General features: G+C 43.0%; 1 protein-coding gene across 1 annotated transcript in view; it reads right to left on the bottom strand.

Annotated features, from left to right (window-relative positions):
- Positions 1–13,998, bottom strand: part of ACSBG1 (acyl-CoA synthetase bubblegum family member 1) — a 36,891-nt gene extending 22,893 nt beyond the window's left edge. The window contains exons 1-6 of the mRNA XM_065412842.1: positions 13,984–13,998; positions 12,957–13,172; positions 10,293–10,381; positions 8,376–8,496; positions 5,057–5,137; positions 1,790–1,939 (exon numbers count right to left, since the gene is read on the bottom strand). Coding sequence (XP_065268914.1) covers positions 1,790–1,939; positions 5,057–5,137; positions 8,376–8,496; positions 10,293–10,381; positions 12,957–13,088 — 573 coding nt within the window. The 5' untranslated portion in view covers positions 13,089–13,172; positions 13,984–13,998. The remainder of the gene's footprint in view (positions 1–1,789; positions 1,940–5,056; positions 5,138–8,375; positions 8,497–10,292; positions 10,382–12,956; positions 13,173–13,983) is intronic.
- Between the last annotated feature and the right edge of the window lie 6,447 nt (positions 13,999–20,445).

Here is a 20,445-nt window from a genome sequence, read left to right as displayed (position 1 = left end):
TGTTATTCTCCTCTGAACTTTCTCCAGTTTCCCCAGGGCTGGAGCACCCACGGGGAAAAATGGTGGCTGCTGAGCACCCACCGGCAGCCCCCCTATCAGCTTCCCCCAATCCCCCCAGCGCCTCCCGCCCACTGGCAGGCCCCACGGATCAGCGCCTCCCACTCCCTCTCTACACCTCCCACCTAATGCAATCAGCTGTTTTGCAGCGTGCAGGAGGCTGGGGGAAAGGAGCGAGGATGCGGCACGCTCAAGGGAGGGGGCAGAACTAGGCGGGAAGAGATGGGGTGGGGCCTTGTGGGAAGGGGTGGAGTGGGGATAGGGCCTGGGGCAGAGCTGGGGGTCAAACACGCCCCAATACTTTGAAAAGTTGGCGCCTGTGTGTTGCCCTGCTATGGGTAAAGAGGACTCCAGTGTCCAGGAAGCTCAGTCTGTCACCTTTCATCAGAAAAGCATTTCTAGGATGCAATTTGAAACAAAACAGCAATAAATACTATAGAACAGTGAGTTCACATGACAGAAAGGGTAATTTACCTACACAAAGTCATTCAGTATCACCAATGGTATTTATCATTAGGAATACTAGCCATGGTGTATAAGTTCAGGGAGGCTGCCCTAGATGCAGAAGGCAATATTGGGCAAGTGCTTGTGGAAGAAGAGTACAAAGAGGCTTGACAAGATATTTTCTAGATATGTAGCTGCATTATCTGCTTAGCATCCAAAAATCCCTCAACACACAATTATGTTCACACGTCAGATCAGGGTGGGGATGAATGTCTAACCCAGCACAGGTTTAGAATAAGGGCAGAGGGAAATTTCTTTTGACTAAAGAAGGCAGCAGCACAGTTATAGGCAAAGGATGTTTTCCACTGTGTTGATCAGCATAAAAATAGCCTGCTTGTGCACAGTAGCCAGAAATAGTCTGACAGCAAAATAGAAACTATACCAGATTCCTTTGAGACAGAAGAACACAGGATTTGCCATGCCAGATCAGAGCTTTGGTCCATCATGTCCAGCGTATCCTACTTCCAGATATTGCTCTGCCTACTCCCTACTTTAGGGTGAACTGCTCTCAGTATCAGTTCCTGTGCTCCATCAAGAGCAGAAGTTGCAATTCCAGCCAGCCCTTTTATGGGCTACGCAAGTGTTCATGCAAGTTCCTTAATCCTTTCCCACACTGCATAGCCATGTAAGGGCCAACCACATTCTAGCCCTTGGTGAGCAGACTTTTGTGTAAAGTCTTTTTTTCACTTGACTTTTTGCCTCTCTTTGGCACTAGAGAGTTGGCTGTTTGCAGCAACATAGACACAGATTTTGTGAATAAGAGGGCTGTAGAATATACAAAACTTTTGCTATTCTTTACTAAATTAGGAGGAACTAAAACAAATGTAACTTGGAAAGGTAATAATGTTACAGATAAAGGGCCAAGTTTAATAAAACCTTGCAAAAGCTTCTAATATCAGGCTGCTGTGACATTGGTTAGCTAAGGTGTATGATTCTTTTGAAGATGATCTTGAGAGGTCATTTGAAGATATCTGTGGTAATAGCATTTTATCACACAATCAACTGCATGAACCAAAAAATGTCATTTATAAATTCAGCTATGAGAAGAGCTTGTAGTTTTTCAGAAATATATAGTTTGGATATAGTTTCTTTTGCTATTCCGTCCTTAAAACAGAATGTCACCATTGTTGGTAGACTCCACCATGATCCCATTTCTTTCTAAAGCACAGAAATAAACACCCTCCTGCTTTGAGAATCTTTATCATAAAGCTGTGTCTAGAGTACATACATTGTCATGACTCAGCATGGCTCCTTTTGGCTTCCCGGTTGTTCCAGAAGTGTACACTAGCACACAACATTGATTTGGCTTTTGAGAGCTAATAATGTCATTGAGTGTAGCATCTGGTATCTCATTTCCCAACTCCATAAATTCTTCCATCTACAAAATGAAATGGGGAAAAAACGATTGAAGGAATCAGCTAATAGCAAGTGTGGAAATTGCAACATTTTAAGAGTCTGGAAAAAGAACAGAAAAATTAAGATTGGCCTGGCTCTTCTGACCTTTCTTAGGCAAAACTCCCATTCAGGTAAATTGGAATTTCGCCTGTCTGAGGGGTCTAAGCCCAATATAGGACCACAGTTTTGATCTGTATGTCACACAGTCCCTTCTCTACTAGTTATCCCAGAAGTTTGTGAATCAGCACCACTAACATACAGCTATTAGAAGTGGAGTGTGCAAAGGCAGTGAAGTTTTATTAATTATTTTGGTGACTACTTAGGGAATAACATTCCTATTCACTTTTCTAGTCACGTGGGCTGAAAATGCGATTCAGACCTCATGTTAGAAATGGTTTTGATTCATAATTAAAGTAAATTGTATCACAGCTTACAATTAAAACACCAAGTAAACTGCCCAATTTTGTTGGGTTTCCAATAGATTATTTCTTGTCTATTCTATATGTAAAGCACTTTGAGATTCTAGAATGAAGGGCTCTATGTAAAAGCCAAGTATTCTTATTATTTAAATGTGTGAACAATGGCCTTAGTTCTCCACTACCTAGGGAAGATGCAGATGCAGGAAGCTGGCTGAAGCTCTCTGATTCAGGGCTGTCCAGTTCCTGAACAAGGGAGAGCATGAGGGGTTCTAGTCTAACTTATGTCGAAAGCATATGGTCCCTTTGTGCAACCCAAAATTGCCTTAGCAGAATGGAGAATCTGGGCCAATATGTTCTATTGATTACTATCAGATATGTCTAGGTAGAATGCATTTATATGGGTCTGAATGTAACATGTACACATTAAGATCCCATTATTTCAATGTTAATAGATGATGGAGTGGGGTAATCACAGCATGTGGGAAAGAGAACCAAAAAGGGTTGTTTTCCCACTGAGACTGGATTATTCATATAATGTTTACACAGCTGTACATGAGCAGTGACTGAGGGCAGCACCCCAGTTCTATACCTGGCAAGGAATCTCCCCACTACTGTCTTAGGGGCAAATCTTGGACACTGCACCAAGCCTGTAATCAGCAATTGGGCTTTAGGGTGGCGGTGGCAAGGGAGAGTTTACATAGTTGAGAAGAATGGATCCTTCCCCTCAGGATGCACTCTGGGATCACTACCTCAGCATTTAACCTGCAGTATTCTTCATGGCAGAGAAACTGCCCCTCCATGGGACAGTCTGTCTTAGGATTCCTTTTTAATCATTGACACACCACTCGTGCCCCATCCCTCCTCCAACCCCCCACCTGTAAAAGCATGCAGGAGCCCACCACAGAGCACACTTTCATGCATATAGAGGATGTGGACCCCTTCATGGTTTCCTCACATCCTGCTCCTCCCTACATAGTGGACTGTATCAATTCCACTGGCAACTGGCAATGGTGCAGGGTCAGGATTTATTCCTATATGACTTGACTCTTCATGCTTTGTATTCTTGACCTTCCTCTCTTTCATCCCACAAGGCATTAATCTCTGTACGCCTGTTGCCTAGGCTTTGTTTACTTGAACAGCACCTGCACTAGGATAGTGTTTCCATTCCACAGAGACTGAAGGGTAAAGTCTGCCGTAGCTGCAGCAACTGCTCATTACTGTACAATTATCTCAACTGTCAATATATTACACAAAAACCTTTTCCTATCATCCTGTGTTTTATGTGACTGGGTTTGTATCAAAGCTAATAAACAACTATCTCTACCATTGGTGATTCGATCTCTGGGTGTCTCTGTATGGAATACAAACATGGCAACTGCCAATTCTTATCACAACTGATGTAACAATTATCCTCTCACTGAAAAAAGGTGGCAGATCTGTCACTAGATCAGTAGCATTTTCAGTTACATTTTGTTCTCCACTATTAGAAAATATAAACTTCATGTCATTTAACTCTTTCAAAGTTCTCAGACACTTGGAACTCAGTGTGAGTTAATCTCTACTGTTTACTGTTATTTAATAACTAATGTATATGATTAAATAAGCTCTTCTTTACACTGCAAATTAATTTTTCTTATTATTGCACTGCATTTTGTATAGCACACTCTTGATATCTATGTACCTTTGTATAGTTAAGTGTTTTATACTATGAAAATCAATACAGAGAGAAGGAACAATGTCGGCATAAATATGTTAAACATTTTCTCCTCACTTCTGTTACTAGTAAAATACTTTCCATTTTGATATCTGAAGCTTTAGGAGATTTGTCTACTAGTCACTCTCTACTAAATGCTGTGTATTCTTTTTGCAATTCATTCAGCATGGGCAATGAAACTAAGCAGGGGATTTCCATTGTTAATTCACAGTCAGTTCCAAGCACCATGCGGATTTCAATGTTCACATTAGAAAATTGTCTTCAGTGACATTTAAAAAATAAATAATGAAAATTCTTCTACACATATTAGGTTTTGTAAAACCCTATTTTTAAACCTACATTTTGGGCCTATAGCTGACAATGAGTCTGAACCTTAATCTTGTCCCTAATCTTGCTGTCTAAGTACTGCATGGGCTAAGGAAGACCCTGAATACACTAGAACAAGTGTTTTATTCTTTGCATATGTAATAGTTGCTTGTATTCAACAGTTGCTTGTGGATAGAAATATTTGCTACAAATACAAAGATTAGCAGAATAGGAGGTTCCATAGGACAACAAAATATTGACAATGGATTGTGAGAGCACAAGCATTTTCTAGTTCCCAGATCCAGCATAACTGACCACAATTCAGTAGAGCTGGGCAGACAATGTATTAACAAAACAACAACAATAAAAGATCTGCAAGTATAGTCTCACCAGAAGTCTGGTAAATATTATGTTAATCCGATCTAGTAACTGAAACAATAACACATGACCAAGCCAGTCAACCAATGCAGCTCTAATTTTGAATATCAACTATCAAACAAGCTGCAGAGTCAATGAAATTAATGAAAAATTACACTGAAGTATTTTGAAGAGCAAACACATATGAAAACATTGTGATCCTCTGGCAGACATTCCACAGACAAAAAAGAAGGTGAACTACATCAAATGAATGAATTGTTACACTGCTCTAAAATTCACATACCGTATATAAATTGGGATGTCTCTCTGGCAAAGAGTCATTGTATAGCACAACTGCTTTCAAGCACGGTAGATGACTCCAGATCTGTTGGGGTTTTAAAAAACAGCAGCATATAATTTATTATTCACTTGTTTCTAATTTAATTAAAAGTGTCTATCAAAAGATTCCAAAAATTGAATTAGACTGATATCCACAAAAACTCTCAAACCCACCACAAATAATACTCCTCCCTAAAACTACTCAGACCCAGTTCATCCCAGTGCCCCTGGGGAAACACACGGCCTTGCAGCATGCTCTGGAGGAGACTATACCCATGCTATGTTGGGCCAAGGTTCTCCAACTAAGGTCCCTCCTGAGTTGAGGACCTTAATTTAAAATGACCTGCCACCAGCCTCTTTGCATTTCAACCAGTGAGAGTGATGCTTTTAGGGTGGGATGTGAGCGGATTACAGCTGCTGTGGTTATCACATGAAGACAGAGATGGTCTCTAAAGTAGCCAAGCCTTGGTTAAGTTTTTTATAATGTTCTGCCTCATTTTAAACATTTTATATATAAACATATATAATTTTAAAAAATAACAGCAATTTGGCAATTTCAAAGAAATAGAAAAAATGGAAAGAGCGCTATTGTATCTGAATACTTAGCTGGTGTGTTTAGCCTGTAAAAATGTTCGGTTCACCACTAGATGTCAGTGCTGCTGCTTTCACTTCCCATGCTGTAGTTTTGCCTATCCTTGCCAGAAGCATTTAATTGCATCATGGTGCATTGCCAGCCACAGCTGCACCTACATTATTGACCTGAACCATGGATAGCTGAACTGGTGAAATTGTACCTGTGTGAATAGCAATGGTTAGTGTGTGACGGGTTGGATCACAGAAACCCCCTTGGGGCTGCCAACTGATGTGCCAAGACTACTTCATTCCTTTCTCAAGAAGCTGACCAAATGCTTTACTAAGGCTACTTAGAAATCAAGCAAGTACACAGACAATATTCATAACTTCAAACACAAAAATGACACATACATACAAATAGGATGAATAGATTCAGTAGATCATAACCTTTGCTTAGATATGTTACATAGCTTATGTAGCATAAAACATATTCCAGTTATGTCATATATACATTCATAAGCATATTTCCATAAAGCCTTATGGGGTGCAACATCACACCCTCCTCCTGAACTTACTGCCAGAGACTTGGACACTGTCCACGGCGGAGGCAGTACATGTAAAATCCCTGTTTGTCTTTGGTCACACTCCCTTTCAGTACCTTTAAACCATATGATGTCATACTCATCAGAAATATGTTTGAAAAGACCCAGGGATATGTTATCTCTGGCCAAGGGGAGTATCTTGGAGTATCCAGAAAAGGGGCGAACTCCATCAGAGGCAGAGCAATCAACACACTTTTCATTTTCAGCAAGGGGACTTCAGGGACACTTCTCCTCCTCCATTCCCAAGAGCCTCCTCAAGCATATCACCGAAAGAAACACCTGACCTAATGTTGTTCACTTGGGCTCAATCCAAAGCCCACTGAAGTCAGTGGAAAGATCACATTGTCTTCCTGGGTCACTGGATCAGGCCCCATATGGAGAAGCAGCATGGTCCCATTTGTAGCCTCCAATGAGTTTTGCCAAAATTGTGACACGTTCATTTTAAATAAAGAGCTTCCCACTCTGTCCATGTGTTTATATCATGTTAGTCACCATGATACTGGACTGCAGTTCATACCTGCCTCAATAGTTAACATTACAAGCAGGAAGAGATGATGTTCTGGAGAGGGAAGATTCAATCTCTAAACACCAATATCTTGAATAATTGGCTGGATGTCTGTTATAAAATGGATGCACTTAAAAGTTTCCTGCAGTATGATAGTCTCTTCTTTAACCAATATTTCATTTGCTCATTGGAGACCAATTGGGTTTACCACAGAGTTCAATGGAAACTGAAGCTGGCTCAGTCTAAATGGAGTAAATTCACTGGGATTGAATGAAAGCCCTGGTCTGTTTCATTGCTCTGCAATGCGCAGGTTGTAATTCCAGTTACAGTGAGGTAAATCTCCAATGATAGTGAAGTTGTGTTGGGAAATAGTAACTTCTCTGTAAGAACAACAAGGAGTCTGGTGGCACCTTAAAGACTAACAGATTTATTTGGGCATAAACTTTCGTGGGTAAAAACCTCACTTCTTCAGATGCATAGAGTGAAAGTTACAGATGCAGGCATTATATACTGACACATGGAGAGCAGGGAGTTACTTCACAAGTGGAGAACCAGTGTTGACAGGGCCAATTCAATCAGGGTGGATGTAGTCCACTCCCAATAATAGATGAGGAGGTGTCAATTCCAGGAGAGGAAAAGCTGCTTCTGTAATGAGCCAGCCACTCCCAGTCCCTATTCAAGCCCAGATTAATGGTGTTAAATTTGCAAATGAATTTTAGTTCTGCTGTTTCTCTTTGAAGTCTGTTTCTGAAGTTTTTTTATTCAATGATAGTGACTTTTAAAAGTCACCCTCCTGGAATTGACACCTCCTCATCTATTATTGGGAGTGGACTACATCCATCCTGATTGAATTGGCCCTGTCAACACTGGTTCTCCACTTGCGAAGTAACTCCCGTCTCTCCATGTGTCAGTATATAATGCCTGCATCTGTAACTTTCACTCTATGCATCTGAAGAAGTGAGGTTTTTACCCATGAAAGCTTATGCCCAAATAAATCTGTTAGTCTTCAAGGTGCCACCAGACTCCTTGTTGTTTTTGTAGATACAGACTAACACGGCTACCCCCTGATACTATCTCTGTAAGAAGTCACCACTGTGATTCCTGAAATCCAGATCCAAATAACATGAAATGCGTCAACCCATAAAAGGGCACCCTGTTAATCAGAACTCAGCATTATTACACTAGTTAATCCTATAGTGAAACTGTTATTGCAATGAATTTTTGCCATTCTAATCACTTGCATTGAAGCAGACTGTGATATCCCACTAAGAATTAAGATATGATGCTCATCATCAGAAAATGGCTTGTCAGATAACACTGTAATAAACTGGCTAGTGCACTATCTACTGGATAGAATGAGAACTGGTCAGTTGTGTGTCACAGGCATTGTATTTTTTTAATAGCTATGGAGATTATCCTTTAGCTCAAATATCTCAAGTGGCAGAGGCCTGTGATTTCAGGACAAAAAAATATTAGTTCTGTCCCTAGTTTTGTGAGACGTTCCAAATGACCATTATACAGCTAAAATATTTGATATTTGGCCTTTCACAGCATCATGAGCAGTGGAATTACACCTCAGAAGTTACAGAAGCAACCCTCCATACCTGCATTATCTTGTCCAATTGTTTTTGATTTTCTACCACAATGATATTGGCTTTGCAGTCATAAGCAATGTAGTGACAGGCCTCGGGAGAGTTGGTTGTATAGATGCCTGTGACAATTCCTCTGTTTAAAAAAAAAAAAAAAAAAAGGTGAACTTGATGGATAAGCAGGAAAACACAGAGCACGATACACTTTTCCCTTCATACTATAGTTCAGAGGTGCCAACTTCCCCAGTTCTCAGAGGTGTTTGACCCCTGTTCCACCCCAGGCCCTGCCCCCACTCCACCCTTCCCCAAAACTCTCACCCCCGCCCCACCTCTTCCCACCCCTACTCCGCCCCTGCTCCTCCCCCTCCCCCAGCACCTCCTGCACACCACTGAACAGCTGGTACTGGCGGGCGGGATGTGCTGGAGGAGGAGGAGGAGCTGATCATTGGGACCCACCAGGGGACAGGAAGGCTGCGGGGGGAGGGAGAGGAGCTGATCGTCGGGGCCTGCCAGCGGGCAGGAGGGCTGGTGGGAGAGGGGAAGGAACTGATACGCCAGGCTGCCGGTGCGTGCTGAGCACCCACTATTTTTTTTTCTATGGGTGCTTCAGTCCCGGAGCACCACCAGAGTTGGCACCTTTGCTACAGTTGTTCAAAAGGGGAGAAGAATTTGAGATTGGATGAAACCCAGTGGAGTGCATAGGGGGGTGGGTACACACAGTGTGCAGCATAGATGTGGCTGTCAGGCTTGCCCCAGGTATCTGCACAGCTAACAGTAACAGACACAAGAAAAGAGTTCAGCACTTAGTCTGAAAAACAGCACCATTATGTGGTGGTGTGACTATCTGAATCACCAAAGGCCTTGTCTACACTAGGGAAATTCATAATTGATGCAATAATAGTGGAGGCTGTAGTATAGGACTCAGCACTTTTACCCTACATGTTGCCTAGAATAGGCTTAGACCATGCAGTGGAAAAATGCCTAAGTCCTCTTTACAGGACATCCTCCACTATTTCTGCCACTAACGGAGCTGCACTGATGGTGAATTATCAGTTTGAATTTTGCTGGTGTAGGTGCACCCTCACAGAGACCAAATCGAGAAACTGATTATTGGAATTAGACAGACAGACACTGCAACAGACAGAATTCGGCTGGTTAGTGCTTCGCTTGTCACTTCATCAATGTCATATTCTGCACTGGAATCAGGCCAGGAATCAGTTCATGGGCAGGCTCAGCCACACTGACAGGAAATTGGTGGGCTTTGGTCCATATCGCTCAAGGAACAGAGATAAGAGACAATACAGTATATTGTGTGTCTAATGCAGTTGGGGCTTTAGCAAAGAGGTTCATTTTGTGAGGTTTTGGATTGCTTTACTTTAGATACAGGGAAAGTAACAGGTCCCCACCATGTGACTGAACATACTTATGAGATGGTAATATTTGCAAATGAAACAATACTACCGGTCATAGTTTACTGGGTCTTTAACTCACCCCCTGAGGCACTGTGAGCCACAATAGCTCTAAAAAGCAACAGAGGGTCCTGTGGCACCTTTAAGACTAACAGAAGTATTGGAGCATAAGCTTTCGTGGGTGAATGCCCACTTCATCAGACGTCTGATGAAGTGGGCATTCACCCATGAAAGCTTATGCTCCAATACTTCTGTTAGTCTTAAAGGTGTCACGGGACCCTCTGTTGCTTTTTACAGATTCAGACTAACACGGCTACCCCTCTGATACTTGACAATAGCTCTAATATGTTTAGTGGGCAGTGGCTAAAAGAGAAAAGAGGTAGTTTATTTGGAGTGCACGAGGAGCATGAAATGTGGTTGCTCTTCTCCCCCTTTCTACAGGAGGGAATGGTCAGACTCTACAGAACCAAATGCTACACTGGAAAACATTCATTACTAGGCCTAGCACCAATCCAAAACTTACCCAGCAAAAATAGCCCCAACAGCTGAAACGAACCATTCTGGAGAGTTAAATCCAAGTATTGCTACGCTGTGGAATCGTTCAAGACCAAGCTTAAAACAAAAGAGCAAACACTGAGGTATGTAATGCAGGCATATTAGAGAGAAAGATATAGTGAACACACACAAAAATAGATTTGGAGTTTATTATTTATGCATTTAAAAAATGGACCCATCCATAGCTCTAGGCATTTGTGCAAAATGTATTAATAGACCATATACACAATACAAATGGAACAACTGTCTGCAATTAACACTCCCTAAGTTCATGCAAACATAAGACTCTCCCACCCCTCACACCCAAATTCCCAGCCCAGCCCAGTCCCTCAAAGAAGGTCTGAAAAACAGAAGGGCTTTGCAACATGAACTGAAGTTCAACAAGTATTAGACTTATCCAATACTCAGAATCTTTACTAAATCCTTTTCATCTTGCCAGATTAGTTTTGTTTAGTTATACTTGGGGCTAGATTGTGGACTTAGTACATAGCCCCGAATGAGGAGTGTTGCATAGCTGTATGGCCCTGGGTCAGCTCTGCGAAGGATTATACTTCAAGTTCCCTGGAGAACAGGGAGAAATATGCATGCTGCTCTATCCCTTAAGGATGTTCTCCCTGCATGCCCAACCCACTCTGTGGGCTTGTGCAAGGTGGGCCATGAATCAGCCCTCTCTATGACCCTCTATGTAATTTGCAGCCCCAAGGAGCTAGTCCCCATTATCAGGAGCACCGTGGTGTAGCCAGGTGGAGGGATCAGAAAAAAAGGCGCCACCGCTGTGGCGCTTATACTCACCCGGGTCTTCGGAGGCACCTCAGCGGCGGGACCTTCACTTGCTCCGCGGGGCTTCGGCAGCATTTCGGCGGCGGGTCCTTCAGAGCCGCCGAAGACACCCGGAGCTAGTGAAGGGCCCGCCGCCGAAGACCCGGAGCGCCGCCCCGTCAGTAAAAGCGCCGCCGGGTGAGTAAAAGCGCTGCAGCGGGTGGCACCTTTTTAACTCACTCACAAAAAAAGGCACCGCCTGCTGCGGCGCTTTTACTCACCCGGCGGCGCTTTTACTGACGGGGCGGCGCTCCGGGTCTTCGGCGGCGGGCCCTTCACTAGCTCCGGGTGTCTTTGGCGGCACTGAAGGACCCACCGCCAAAATGCCGCCGAAGCCCCGCGGAGCAAGTGAAGGTCCCACCGCCGAAGACCGCGCCACACCGGGTGGCGTGTTTTTTTGTGAGTGAGTTAAAAAGACTCCACTTTTGGGGAATGTGCTCAAGGGGAGCAGCCACTCCCCCTGTGGCCATGAGGGAACAGAGAACAACCTAGATGTTCATATAGCGCTGCTCTGTTACTGTCTATAGTGACAGATGCCACCGGTGCCAACTTTTGTTGGCATTATTTTCTTTTGAACTCTTTCTGAAAAATATGCACTAGTTTCTAAAACATAATGAAAACTAACTTACTTGACATTTTAGCATCCAAAGATAATCTAAAGGCCATGCCAACAATCTGCATCACAGGCTCTAAAAAGACAGTCACCCAAGACTCCTGTATTGCACCTCTGTGACTACCACCCTTGTCTCCCTGATTGCAACTGCTTTCACAAGCAGAGTCTCACCTATTGACTTTGCCACTGTTTCTGCCAATACCTTTGCAAACACAGGCATCAGTGCCATCTGCTACCATTGACAATATTAGTATCTGTCTGATATACAACTAAAACAGTATAATAAATATAACTATAACAATATAGTGTATTCAATAGAAATATTTACTAATCTGCCTCTCATTGCCTTGGTCAATCATAAAAAAGAAAATTGCTAGGCAATTCAGAAATTTAAGAGACACAACTTGTTGGGGTCATCAAATATACTGCACTTAAAAGGAAGGTAAATCCCATGAGGCATTCCAGGATGACACTGATCCTCTACTATGGATTGAGAGGGTCTCATTAATATTTGAATGGTACAGTTACGAGAGATTTACCGTATATACTCATTCATAAGCCGAATATTTTTGGTAAAAAAGTGACGCATCAAAGAGCGGGGGTCGGCTTATAAACAGGTCTACACCAAAATTTGATGATTTTAAACTCTATGAAATCATTGAATTGAATATCTAATACATTGTCATTTTGTTTACCTGGATCGTTCACAGGCACGGAGGCCCTCAGCTCCCTGTGGCCGCAGTTCACCGTTCTCAGTCAATGGGAGCTGTGGGAAGTGGCGCCACTTCCCGCAGCTCCCATTGGCTGGAAACGGCAAACCGCCACTGGGAGCTGAGGGCCTCCGTGCCTGTGAACGCTCCAGGTAAACAAAATGTCCAGGCCTGCTAGCGGCTTACCCTAATGGGCCAGGAGCCAAAGTTTGCCAGCCCCTGAACTATAGGGTCGGCTTATGAAAGGGTCATACAGTTTTTGCTATTTTTACCTATCCATCTTGGGGGGTCGGCTTATAAATGAATGGGCTAATGAACGAGTATATACGGTATTTCAATAAAGGCTGTGATGCAGATTCTAGAAGTCACATGTGATTGCTACTCTTCATAAGGACTGAAAAGCCACAGGAACATTTTCATGCTATAATCTGTAATAAAAAAACCTGTATAACAAGTATGAGTTTGGATTGTTGTTTTTTTAAACACTTACCTTCAAAAAGCTTTTGGCTGCTTTCCAGGAAAGATTGTAATATTCTGCAAATGTGACTTTTTCCCATTTTCCATTCTTTTTGCTGGCCATAGCATTGAGAGGCCCATATTTATCCACAGTCTCTTTGAACATCTGATGAACTGTTATTGGAGTTTGTGAACATGATTGATCTATTCTGAGCTTGACCACACTATCAGCAAATGTAGTCCATAAAGGCTCTGAAAGGCAAGTTATTATCAAGATAGTAGATCAGTGAAAAAAATAGTATGTGATCATGTAATTAAAGACTACTATTATAATGCATATGCACAAAGGATCAAATTAAGGTTGCATGGGCGACCTTAATTCTGGCATTTCTAAACTTCTGCATGCTTGACTTTGCAACCTTAAAGTTCTTTTAACATAGGGTATTTTTTTTAAAGTATAATTTCCTAATTTTTTAGAAAACTTAAAAATTGGAATAAGAAGTCATAATGTAGAACCATATTCACCCTCCACATGATTCATCAGCAGAGTTGCGATCTTTAGAGCCAAAGCATAGTCCATTACGACATACGCTAATGGAGTAACTGGTAGCAGTAGATGGCTGTATGTGGACATGAAACTAGTAGGGGATGGACACACACTTTGGATTTACCTACACAGGGTTCAGTCAAAGCTTTTTGACAAGAGTCAGGTAACTCGCAGAATGTAAGTCACACCTATAGTGTGCACACAGAACACCTGTTCCATTTTCAATTCACATGGTATGAATACATGGCAGTAGTTTGCTGAGAACTGAGGGCATAGTGTCCTCGGTGAGTATCCCATGGTCCTTTATTTCGCAGCTGACCAACATGCATCCTAGAATTGTTTTCGCTGTGATTTGTGCGAAGCCAGGTGATTTCTTTTTTTTTTTTAATCCCATGTTTCCACTGTCTTCCCCCCCATACATCCTTTCTGGGCAGTTTCACACCATTTTTGAATTGCTATCTTCTAGCATGGACCCAACAATGCTCCGTACTATTATGGTGACAAGCACATATGCAGAGGCTGGTTGGGCTGTATTACAGCAGTCAAAGCCAGACAAATTCAGCAGCGGACTTTGCCCGACACACCACTGAGCAGATTATGTGGGAGCAGGAGACTATTCTATGGCAGCTGCAGCAGCTTCTCCAGCTGCAGAAGAACACCCTGAGGCGATGGCAGCAGGATGAAGAAGAAGAGGACAATGCCAAGTTGTTGGAACTAGAAATACTGGTTCCTGGATCCGCCACGTGGCATTCAGCACTGTTTCAGGGCCTGGGAAACCAGCATGGATTGGTGGGAGAGGATCGTTCTGCAGACCTGGGACAACCAGCTGTAGTGAGAGAACTTCAGGGTAGGAAGGACTACCTTTTTTGTGATCTGTGCACAAGTGACCCAGAGCTGCAGCTACAAGTACTATAGTACCAACATGCAGTGTGCTATACCCATAGAGAAGCAGGTCACCATTGCCATCTGGAAACTGGCCACCCCAGAATGCTACCGGTCTGTAGCCAGCCAGTTTAGCATGGGGAGATCAACTGCTGGGGCCATTCTCATGCAGGTCCTATGCCACTGATAAGGTGCTGTCCAGCCAGGACAAAGCTGGGTAGTGCTCCAGAGATTATTGATGGCTTTGGATGCATGGGTTCCCAAACTCTTCTGGGGCAACTGACAGAACCTATGTGCCTATCATTTGATACAAACACTCCAGCATGCCCCCTCCTGTCAGGATGCAGAATTTATTATCAAGAAAGGTGCTTCAAGACCTGGTTGACCACCGCAGTAGGTTTACAGACGTAAGTGCAGGCTGGTCTAGAAGGGTCCACAATGCTAGGATCTTTCAGAAGTCAGTTCTATTTAAATTAATGGGAAAAGGACTGAGGACTACTGTGGACATTAATGGGGTAGACGTAGGTCCAGTTATTCCTGGGAGACCTGACTTATCCTCTGATGCCCATTATGGTCCTTTGGATGATAATTTAAGTGAACTAGAACATACTGTCATCAATGAAATATAGTCTGTGGACACTCATACCTCGATGCCTCTGTCATGCTGTCTGGAGTAGCTCACAGCTGTGAGTGCCTATCTCAGTGCAGAGTGTCAGAAAACAGGGCAGACGCCCCAAATTGGTGGTGTATTCTATAATTAGATTTTACCAAGCCAACAACAACTGTAAACTCCTGGATCACTATACCAGTCTTACCATGGAGTCACAGACAGTCCTCTTAGACGCCCCAGTCTATCTTTCCACTGAGACAGATGGGACTTAGTGATAAATGGTCACTTACACCAAAGATCACATCACATTTAGTCCCAAGAGACCAGTCACTTACCCCAGATCAACTGGTACTCTAGATCTTACACCAAAGACAACACAGATAGCCAATCCCGTAAAAAACTATCTAAAGGTTTATTAACTAGGAAAAAGAAATAAGAAAGCTATTTGCAGGTTAAAGCAAACAAACATATACTCACAAATGAGTTATCTAAATCCTAAGAGTGCCAGAGTTTTAGTGATCTGTCAATTCAAAGTCTCTTTCAGGGTGGACCCAAAAGGCAGCCCCAGGGGATCTCTGTTTTCAGTTTGGTGTCTCTAGTCCTGTCAGAGTTCAAACAGCCAAAAAGATGGAAAATTTTCATGTGACTTTGTTTTATTTCTTTCATTCAGCTTCTAAGACACAGGGCACATAGCATTGCCTGGTGCAATAGGGCCATTAATCAATCTTTTTTATTGCAATGTTCCTTGATGGCCCAACTGATTTTGATAGTCCTTTTGGATGGGCAGGGAACAAGTCCCGTGCCTGGGTTCACAAGTTCAGAGCAAACATTCTCAAAGTCATAAAGCAAAACGTACATGTTTTCTTATAGCATGGAATACTGACATTATATGTGAGATTAATACATGCAGCAACTTACAATCATTTCATAGAGTCTAAATACTAAATATATTCTTATAAGAGTAATACCTATTTTGAGCAAAATTAACATACAGGTGAACTGATCTGGTTTCCAGCTATGAGTTTGTTAGGTCTTACCTAATGACTGCAGTCTGGCTGGCAGGTGGCCTGCCAGCATCACAGCCTCCTCAACAGGAGCTATTTCATGTCAGTTAGAATTGGAGTCAACTCTAAGAGGAAGTATCTGATACTCATTTTGTTTTTTATATACTATCAAACAAGATTCAGAGAATGGAAATCAGTCTGCTCTCTTCTTAATACTAGGTTACGACTGGCACAGGCCAGTAAACAGTAGGTTGCTATTTGGCATGAATTATTATAAATCCTAACACTCAGCTAGCAATTTTTGTTATAAATACTTCAAAATAAACAAAATAAGCTCTTTGCACATGCCAGAGCTTTAATGCTTTTCCAGTTTGGTTGCTTTGCAAGGAAACAAAGGAGAAAGCAAACCTTAAGCTAGCTTGCATGACTTGCTATGAAACTTTGAGCTTTTTTTCACAATACTGTCTCATAACCAGGGCCGGCTCCGCCTCCAGGAACCAGCTGAGCAAGCTGGTGCTTGGGGCGGCAGATTGTTGGAGGCGGCATTCTGCCCAATCCTAGGGCGGCACGGCCGCTTTTTTTTTTTTTTTTTTCTTGTTCCGCTCCGGCCGCCCTGTAGGGGGCGGCGGCGCGGAGAACCAGAGCGCCCTGCAGGGCAGTCCTCTTCCTTCCCTCCCCGCCGACCGGAGCGGAGCCCTCGCGGTAGGCAGCAGGAGGCGGCGCAGCGGGAGGGGCCGCGTGGCAGCGCTCCTGCTGTAGCCCTGGCCGCCCCCTTCTCTCTCTCTCCCGCCCGCTCCCTCCCCCCCCAGCCGGTCCCCCTGCACCCGCGCTCCGGCCGCACCGCAGGTTTTTGGTTTTTTTTTGCTTTGCCGTTCTGGCCGCCCCGTTTTTGTTTTTGTTTTTGTTTTTTTTTTGCTTGGGGCGGCCAAAAAGCCAGAGCCGGCCCTGCTCATAACACAATATTAAGCTTCAGGGCCAAAAAAAATGAATTTATTATCTGATATATCTTGGCATCTGGAAAACTGCCAGAAGGTGGAACAGCCCAGCACATGCACAGACTAAGCAGGTCCTTTCAGTTCCCCGACAGCAGGATATATAACCACTCCCATGCTCCAACTGCTGTAACTGAATAATCTATTTTTTTATTTTCACATCAAATCTTACTTGGGGTTGCCAAAGACCTATCCTTTTCATGGGAAAGTCACAGATCTAGCAGTTGATGGGAAAGGGAGGCAGAAAAAGATTAAGCTGTGACTGTGTTCTTCCATAGTGCTTGCACAGTTGTTTCATTCCCAACAATAACTCCGCATATGCCAAATTTGAAGCTGACAAGAAGTCTATTTCACAGTCTGGACACGATGGCTTCAGAAACGACATTTGTGTACTCAGCCAGATATGTCCAAAAATGGGTGGGAAAGTGATCCACAGCAGCGTAAAGATGCCATAAACCTGGCATAGTTGGTATCCTGAGTATTCCATAGCATAAGGGGATTTCCCAGGTGCGGTAAAGTCAGTGTGGAAGTCATAGTCTGGGAAAAGAGGATGTGGCCAGAGAGCAGCTGTACTCTACTGCTGGGGAAGTTGGGAGCAACTCAGAGCAGTCCTGAGCCCTGGAGCTGCTCTAAATTGTGCCACAACCAAACCAGCCTTCAAAATGCCTTAAGATGGGGGAAAATGTGGGACAAAGATCCAAAATGAGGGGCACATAAAATTATTCTTGCAGAAAACTTAAAATGTTGAGGGATTCATCCCTTTAGTGTAAACAGGCTATAACTTCAGTTCCATGATTCTTTAGTTCTGATATAAATAACTTTCAGCAATAAAAGTAAGGGGACACCAAATAGGTATGCAGCATAGCTAGCTTGGGAACTAAAATGAGCAATGCCTCTTGAAATAAGGTACAACTGAGATATATGGATTGAGGAGCCATAACGGTAGCATAAAACCGACTTTGCCCCTTGGTTCCATGCTGAGCCCAACTTAATCAGACCAGAGGATCCAGCCTAGCTGTAGAGAATGATAAAACTTACAGATAAAGGTAAAAGTAGAGAATAAAGAAAGACTGCACAGGAAATTAAGTTAATGAGACTTTTCAAGTTCACAAGAAGTGAAAGGTCACTGAAGGAGGACGTGGGGCCTGAAAGAGAAGTCAGCAATCACTGATTGAAAAGTGTTAAACATTGCTAAAAAGTTAGTCATTTGCCATCGTGTTAATTTAATATACTGTTTCTTCTTCTTCTTCTTCTTCTTCTTCTTCCAAGAACAGTGTATCACTTCTGACACCAGTGTCACCTCCTGCTTGGCAGGAGCAGATACACCAATATCCAGTTCCCAGGAAGCTACTCTGTCTCAGGAATTGGCTCCAAATAGAGAGTAAAGCAGAATGAAAACTGTCTGTTATCTGCCACAGTTTCTCTCAAAGGACCACTACATAACAAAACAACACAACAATACAGCATTTCTTGATTAGAAATTTGCTCTCATTCTAAGAAAAAGAGCTTGTAAGACTATGTGTAACAGTACCAGCTGGTAACCCCTGCCATAACATTTAACTAGCATATCCCACATTAATCATAAGGCAGCACCACACAACTGTGTCATTTAAATTTATATAAGAACATAAGAACAGCTATACAGAGTCAGATCAATGGTCCATCTAACCCAGTATCCTGTCTTACGACAGTAGACAGTGCCAGGTGCTTCAGAGGGAATAAATAGAACAGGCAACCATCGAGTGATCCATTCCCTGTCATCCACTCCCAGCTTCTGGCAATCAGAGGCTAGGGACACCCAGAGCATGGAGTTGCATCCCTGACCATCTTGGCTAATAGCTATTGATGGACCTATCCTCCATGACCTTATCCAATTCTTTTTTTAACCCCGTTATTCGTTTGGCCTTCACAACATCCCTGGCAATGAGTTCCACAGGTTGACTGTACATTGTGTGAAGTACTTCCTTCTCTGTGTTTTAAACCTGCTGCCTCTTAATTTCATTGGGTGACCCTTGTCTCTTGTGTTATGTGAAGGGGTAATAACACTTCCTTATTCACTTTCTCCACATCATTCACGATTTTGTAGACCTCTATCATATCCCTTCTTAGTTGTCTGTTTTCCAAGCTGAAAAGTCCCAATCTTTTTAATCTCTCCTCATACAGTAGCTGTTCCATACCCTTAATTATTTTTCTGCACTTTTCTGTACCTTTTCCGGTTCTAATACACCTCTACCCCGCTATAACGCGACCCGACATAACACAGGGCTGTGGCAGCGGGGCTCCGCCGGCTATTTAAAGGGCCTGGGGCTCCCCGCGGCCGGAGCTCCGGGCTCTTTAAATCACCGCTGGAGCCCTGCCGCCCCTAACCTGATATAACGGTGTTTCATCTATAACGCGGTAGGGATTTTTGGCTCCCCAAGACCGCATTATATCGGGGTAGAGGTGTATATCTTTTTTGAGATGGGGTGACCAAAAATCATTGAAGATTTTTAAGAGCAGGTTAGACAAACACCTGTCAGGAATGGTCTAGATCATGGGTAGGCAACCTATGGCATGTGTGCCAAAGGCGGCACGCGAGCTGATTTTCAGTGGCACTCACACTGCCCGGGTCCTGGCCACCGGTCCGGGGGGCTCTGCATTTTAATTTAATTTTAAATGAAGTTTCTTAAACATTTTTAAAACCTTATTTACTTTACATACAACAATAGTTTAGTTATATATTATAGACTTATAGAAAGAGACCTTCTAAAAACTTTAAAATGTATTACTGGCATGCAAAACCTTAAATTAGAATGAATAAATGAAGACTCGGCACACCACTTCTGAAAGGTTGCCAACCCCTGGTCCAGATAATACTTAGAACATATAAGAACATAAGAACGCCCGTACTGGGTCAGACCAAAGGTACAGTGGCCAATGCCAGGTGCCCCAGAGGGAGTGAACCTAACAGGTAAGGATCAAGTGATCTCTCTCCTGTCATCCATCTACACCCTCTGACAAACAGAGTCTAGGGACACCATTCCTTACCCATCCTGGCTAATAGCCATTAATGGACTTAACCTCCATGAATTTATCCAGTTCTCTTTTAAACCCTGTTATAGTCCTAGCCTTCACAACCTCCTCAGGTAAGGAGTTCCACAAGTTGACTGTGCGCTGTGTGAAGAAGAACTTCCTTTTGTTTGTTTTAAACCTGCTGCCTATTAATTTCATTTGGTGACCCTTAGTTCTTGTATTATGGGAATAAGTAAATAACTTTTCCTTATCTACTTTCTCCACATCACTTATGATTTTATATACCTCTATCATATCCCCGCTTAGTCTCCTCTTTTCCAAGCTGAAAAGTCCTAACCTCTTTAATCTCTCCTCATATGGGACCCGTTCCAAGCCCCTAATCATTTTAGTTGCCCTTCTCTGAACCTTTTCTAGTGCCAGTATATCTTTTTTGAGATGAGGAGACCACATCTGTACGCAGTATTCAAGATGTGGGC

The sequence above is a fragment of the Emys orbicularis genome, chromosome 10, assembly GCF_028017835.1.
Source record: "Emys orbicularis isolate rEmyOrb1 chromosome 10, rEmyOrb1.hap1, whole genome shotgun sequence".
NCBI classification, from domain to species: Eukaryota; Metazoa; Chordata; order Testudines; family Emydidae; genus Emys; species Emys orbicularis.
This window is presented reverse-complemented; position numbering and strand designations above follow the sequence as displayed.